Source organism: Phaethon lepturus, unplaced genomic scaffold (assembly GCF_000687285.1).
Source record: "Phaethon lepturus isolate BGI_N335 unplaced genomic scaffold, ASM68728v1 scaffold12287, whole genome shotgun sequence".
Classification (NCBI taxonomy): domain Eukaryota; kingdom Metazoa; phylum Chordata; class Aves; order Phaethontiformes; family Phaethontidae; genus Phaethon; species Phaethon lepturus.
In genome coordinates, this window is record NW_010551180.1 from 1 (window position 1) to 6,287 (window position 6,287).

The 6,287-nt window shown below is 41.9% G+C and overlaps 1 protein-coding gene across 1 annotated transcript in view; it reads left to right on the plus strand.

Annotated features, from left to right (window-relative positions):
• Positions 1 to 198: 198 nt before the first annotated feature.
• LOC104623666 (aldose reductase-like) overlaps positions 199 to 6,287 on the plus strand; it is a gene marked incomplete at its 5' end in the record, with an annotated part of 9,004 nt that continues 2,915 nt past the window's right edge. Inside the window, 4 exons of the mRNA XM_010290823.1 lie at positions 199 to 366; positions 899 to 1,015; positions 2,354 to 2,431; positions 2,825 to 2,947. Of these exons, the coding sequence (XP_010289125.1) occupies positions 199 to 366; positions 899 to 1,015; positions 2,354 to 2,431; positions 2,825 to 2,947 (486 nt within the window). The remainder of the gene's footprint in view (positions 367 to 898; positions 1,016 to 2,353; positions 2,432 to 2,824; positions 2,948 to 6,287) is intronic.

Consider the following 6,287-nt stretch of genomic DNA (forward strand, 5'->3'; position numbering starts at 1 on the left):
CGCTCAGGAGCCAGTATTCAAGATGTAGGCAGACCTAAAAATGCTATAGGGAAAACTGGGGGGCTTTTTGTTGGTGTCTTTTGCTTTACGTTAATTGGAGGATTGCTTTGGGTGGGGTGGCTTTCTTAATTTTATTTTGCTAGGAAAAAAGTCTGAGATATATATTGATTAGAGTGTCTTGGATACTGTTTTTTTCAGTCCCCACCGGGGAAAGTAACAGCTGCAGTGATGACTGCTATTGATGCTGGATACCGTCACTTTGATTGTGCCTATGTGTATCAAAATGAAAATGAAGTTGGGGATGGGATCCAGCAAAAAATCAAGGAAGGTGCTGTGAAACGAGAGGACCTCTTCATTGTCAGTAAGGTATGGATCTGATGGTAATAGGATCCTAGAAGACACCTGTGTTTTTATAGTAACTTCCCAGTTCTTTACTTTCCTACTCTGTGGTAGAGCACAGAACAATTCAGAGCATCACTTAGGCCACTCCTGAGACAAGCTTCCTATTTTGCCTCATCCTGTATGGGAATTTATGCAGGGTATGTACCACTAACATGAGCGATGCTTTGAACTTTTCCTGGCATAAAGTTATGTTGTCCTCTTTCATTCATGCAGTATCTGATCTTCTAATAGGTGTTTTTTAAATGAAGTCTTCACTAATGGAACCAGACTACATCTGCTGTCTGACATGGATAGTTGTATGTGCCACCACTGTACATATTGTCCTCAGTATCATAGGCCTGCCTTGCTCACAGAGCAAGCTGTGTTCGAAGATCAGTAGGATGACCTAGTTCCACATTGCCTTCCAAAGGGGACAGGCACTCTCCTGAACAGAACAGAAAGGTTTCAAAATCTTTAACCCGGGAGGTCACAGTGTGCCTTGTCTTTTTGTCTCTAGCTATGGTGCACGTTTCATGACAAGCCTCTGGTGAAGGGAGCCTGCCAGAAGACTCTTGCTGCCCTGAAACTGGATTACCTGGATCTCTACCTCATCCACTGGCCTCTTGGTTTTAAGGTACAGTAACAGCAATGCCCTTGGCTTTGTCTGTTGTGACTGGCAGTTTTGAAGAGCTATATAGCTTTACAGCCCAGTAATTGCTCCAGCCGACACAGATCATCATGTGTCTGTTGTGTACGAGCACTGCTCTGGTGCTCAGCTTCCCTCTGGCCATGGGAGCCACAGTGTTGATACCTACCTCTGAGGTTTCTGCTTGCACAGCGTACTCTGCTTTTTTGATTATGGAAGAGGTAGGCCTTGAACTAGGGGTGGGTTTCCCTGCTGCAAGCATAAGTTATATTGCTCTCCTTTTGTTTACTGCCTATGTGTTGTCTTCTACAAATCCAAAGTATGCTCAGCTGACAATGATGTGGTTCCCTCTCTGTGGGAAGGAGGGCTGTGCTTTTCTACCTCACAGAAATTCTTTCCTCCGCATGTTACAGAATCACAGAACAAGAGAATGTTTCTGTCTTCCATTTCTGTCTTTAATCACTGAGTCCTTAATACAGTACAGATTGAGCTGACCTTTGCTGTAGGAGCCTTAGTGTTCCACAGACCTTGGATTTCAAAAGGTGAAGCTTTTTTAATTCCTAACTCTTACTGATTGTATGCAAAGGAACTGATGTCTCAGTTTGACTATTTCTAAGCTTAGTTAGAGCCTGATCGAAGTCTTCTTTCTACTTGTTACTTCCGAGATGAACTGCTTTTCATAGCATGTGTATTTTTTAAATTAGTTTAATATGGAAAGAACTAACAAAGTGAAAATGTGTGGTGTAATCGCGTATCAGTAAAAAACAGCTGGTTTTGAACAAAGTTGATACATGACATGGAGCCCTAACTGGGACACAGGCTGTTTTAACATTCCCTATGCCAGCAACTTAAACAATGAGTCTGCCTGTGAAAGACCTGTCAGCAGATCTGGTTTGATATAGACTGAACATGTTCCAGGTCCTAAGTGGCTCCTTATTACATATTTTAATAAAGCACTCCATTATATCCATATAAGAACTATGTATTGTTGTAATATGGAAAGTAAACTCGTAAACTGGCTATAATTCTACAAATGGAGAGTTATGTTTCCCCATAGGAATTTTGGTGAGCCAGAGGACATTGTTATGTCCCAGCAGAAGTACCTGTCCTTATCAGGATGGCTGCTGGCAAAAATGCCATAATCCCAGGTGAAAGCAAAAGAAAAGACTGAAGAATATAGGTAATAAGTGTTAGTATTATCTAATACATACGTAGATAAGTGTTAGTATGTCCTACACTAGGAGTTTATGGTATCGTGGTCTTCAACTGGTATTAACCTAGCTTTCCACCGAAGAGGGTTTCAAGCGTTTTCTCTGTCTCTGACAGGCCGGAGAGGAGCTGTTTCCCACAGATGACAAAGGGATGTCAATACCCAGCAACACAGATATTCTACACACATGGGAGGTAAGTTCAGCCACAACGGGAGATTCATGTTTTCTGTCCTTGGCAGTCTTTTCCATGTTTTCATTACCTTCAGCAGTCTAAGTGCTCATGTATGCAGAACTACTTGGAAAGAGTCACTGGTGCAATAGTGGGTGGTTGGCTATTGTTATTTTCCGCTTCTAACTTGCAGTGAATTTGCACAGTCTCACAGAACTTTTCTGAGTTTTGGTGAAATGGGAGATGGGGCACAAATATAATAGTGCTCTGTTTTGTTGATTTTTAACTCAGACTCGAACTCTGAAAGTCTAAATGCTTACTTTGTGCTTCTTATGAGGGAAATAAGCCATGTCAAGAACATGTTCTTCAGGCCCTGTTGTGTACACTAGATATTGACTTTGCTTTTCTTTCTGTTAGGCCATGGAAGAGCTGGTGGATGCTGGTCTGGTAAAAGCCATTGGTATCTCCAACTTTAACCATGAGCAGATTGAAAGAATCCTGAACAAGCCAGGGCTGAAATACAAGCCTGCAAATAACCAGGTAAGCTCTAAAATGACAATAGGTGAATGTTTGGGGTTGGGGGTTTTTTGTTTGTTTGTTTTTCAAGGACTACTGAGATCCTGTTATGAAATAGTATTATAGAAAGAGAATGAAGTAGACACAGCATGTTTTCTCAATCCTATCCTTTAGCTACTGGATGCACAAGGTGCTGGTGTTTTATGAACTTTCTGCACTGCTGCTTGGAAATCTGGCAAGGAGCAGTTCCAGAATCCTTTTCAGTTCCAGAATCTTTTTTTTTGGGGGGAGGTGGGGGCAACTTAGATGAGCCTTAAAATGGCCTTGAAGTGGAGTAAGACTTGAGGGGGGGGGTGGTGTGTGTGTGAGAGAGAGGACCTAACAGAGAACTGGATGACATTTTTGCAACTCTTCTGTGGAGAGGCCAGTTCCTGTTGCTGATGGACTGAACTTCGATGAACTGAACAGGAACATGCTTTGTGGACTGATTACAGATTTAATGAGGGTTAGCAGGAAGGAAGCAATGGAGTTGCAAGGTAGGCCATAGACTATCCAGGTATATAGACACCACTTGAATAAAATCTTAGGAAAATTCAGATTGTCTTCCAAGGTCTCCTGCTATCTGCTATAATATACAGCTCAGAGCACCATCAGCTGTGAGATCAGACCAGGTTGCCCAGGGCTTTATCCACCTTGAAAACCTGCAGGGATGTAGACTGCACAGCCTCTCTAGTCAGTGTGCTCCACTACCTGACCCACACCTTGGGAGGTGTGCGGGAGGGAGGGAGTTTTCCTATATCCAGTCTCAACCTCTCTTCTTTCAACTTATACCTGTTGTCTCTTGTCCTCCCACCATGCGCCACCAATGAGTTTGGCTTGTCTGTGGATGTCCTTCTCTTTGGTATTGAAAAGCTGCTTACTAGGAGCTCTGAAACCTTCCCTTCTCCAAGCTGAACAAGCCCAGCTCTGTCAGCGTTTGCCAATAGAGCAGGTTCCCCAGCTATCCTGGTGGCCTTCTGCTGAATTAATGCCAGTTTGTCAATCTTTCTTTTAGTGAGGGAGCTGGGAAGGGGGAGAACTGGACACAGTATTATAAAGGTGGTCTGACAAGTGCTGAGTGGAGAGAGAAGATCATGTCCCACAACTTACTGTCTCTGTTATCTGCTGCCAGGTCTCGCTACTGGCTCATGTTCAGCTCAGCTTACTGTGGTCCTCAGGTCATTTCTAGCAGAGTTGCTTTGCAGGCTGTCAGGCTTCAGTCTGTGTTATTGCCTGGGGCTTTTCCTTCCCAGGTGCAGGGCTTTGTGTGCAGCCTTGTTGAATTTCGTAAGGTTCTTTATTAGCTTGCTCTTCCTGCCTGAGTGAGTACCTCTGAAGTGGCAGCCCTGCCCTTGAGCATCCTCCCCCACTTTGGCATCACCTACAAACTTGACAAGGTTATAGCCTGGCACAAGTTGTCGAGGAGGACAGGTCCCATGATAGATCCCTGTGGGGTCTATCTAGAGTTGTTCTGGATTGATATGATATTTGAAGGACTGCAGTCAATTATTGATACTGGATTATAAGAACTGGTTAATTTATTGTGGTAGCTTAAACATATGTACTTAAGTGATTTTTAACACCTTTTTTTCAGAAGACTGATATTTTTTTTTCTCTGGAAGGCTGTTCAATGTAAAACTGAAACATAGTGACAAGTGCAAAATTCATAATTCTCTGTTGTATGTCTTCATTATCAGTCACAATGTGCTTTTGAGGATAGTTAATAGAAGTCTTATGATGCCTTTCAACATCTGCCACACCTCATTGCCACTATCACTGTAGCTGATAATTACCCTTGTTTCATTTGCAAATGTTCTCAAACTCTGTGATTACTATAATCAAGTTAAGCTCAGAGCTATGAGTCTGTCCTTCAAAAATTACTGTTTCTGAAGAAATGCTTGCAAGCCTGAAAGCTTGTCTGTTAACACCATTTGGCCTAATAGTGATAGTGCTTCCTGCAAACACTTTCTCTATGCAGAGTTTTTATGTGTAGTCCAGTAATAGCATATATTTGGTGTCATTCCCATTCTTAATTTGAATGCAGTCAGCAGGCACATCAGTTTCATTCATGGTGAGAAATTAATTTGGCGAGGTAGTAATTACATTACAATGGTACCACTACTTAGTTCAGTAAGGAAATTTGACTCAAGTACATGATTGTTATCACACAGTCTGGATTGCAATAGCTTCAGATAATTGTTTAAATGTACATCATAGACTTTTCACCCTGGTCCAAACATAAGACTAGATAATGTAGCTCAGAAGTTTTTCAACTTGAGTGCCAGTGGACAGGTAGGGATGACTTTGCCTTGCTTATATTGTTTGAATTCTACTTACTGAATAGTTGAGAAAACAAGCAATTGTACCAGATACTTTGTTACTCTTGAGTAGCTCTGTTTCTAAAGCTCCTAAAGCAAAATAAACATGTATAATCTGTCCCAAAAACTGAGTAATATGTCCTGTTGTCCAATATTCTGACCTTCTCCAGAAGGTAAACAGCCGTGCAGGCTTCTGGTAACAGCAAGCAGCTAGAACCACAAATAAAGCACTTGAGGCTGTAAACTGATCCCATGTTCTGCACTGTCTCTTGCTCCACCTGCCAGTAGCACAAGTTTCCAGGGGCTTTCCTCAAATGCAGCAGCAGGCTGCAGAAGGCTTGAATGACAGTGCAGTCAAAGAGGTTCTTGATGTTGCCTGCTGAAAGAAAAGTAGTGCTCCCTGGTGTGGAACTATCAAGTATTTGAAAGTATCAAATACTCATGTTCATTCACTGCCTCCTGACCCCATGAATAATTTCTATTCCATACTCTGTATCAGTGCATTAGCTTGCAAGAATACAGAGCCGCTGTTAAGTCTGTATTCTGTTATGTAGATGCTCTTATAGAAATACATGGTAAGCACACTTGTATTTATAAAAAAAGGTCTATAATGGACAGTAAGCTGATGGTCTAAAATAGGTATTGGTAGCCATTCTCACTGTTTGCAGACTGGAAGTATTCAGCGTGAGTGACACAAAGCAAATAATGAATTAAACAAATACTGGTATTGAAGTCAGTATGGTGGTAGTTAAAAAATAAACACCACATGATGGCATGTTTAATTAGGAATGAAAAGACAACTTTGTACTTACTGGTCTGCTAGCCTATTGTTATGATTTTACAGTTCTCTTGTGTGTGCATTTTACTGAACTGTCCCATTTAAGCAATTATGTAGTGGGTGATCCCATATGTTGGAGATTAAACGGATCAGCAAAGTTTTAAAGACTGGTGTTACAGTCCTTGGACCCTTCACTGCAAGGACAGCTGCCACAAATAGTAGCAAGAGT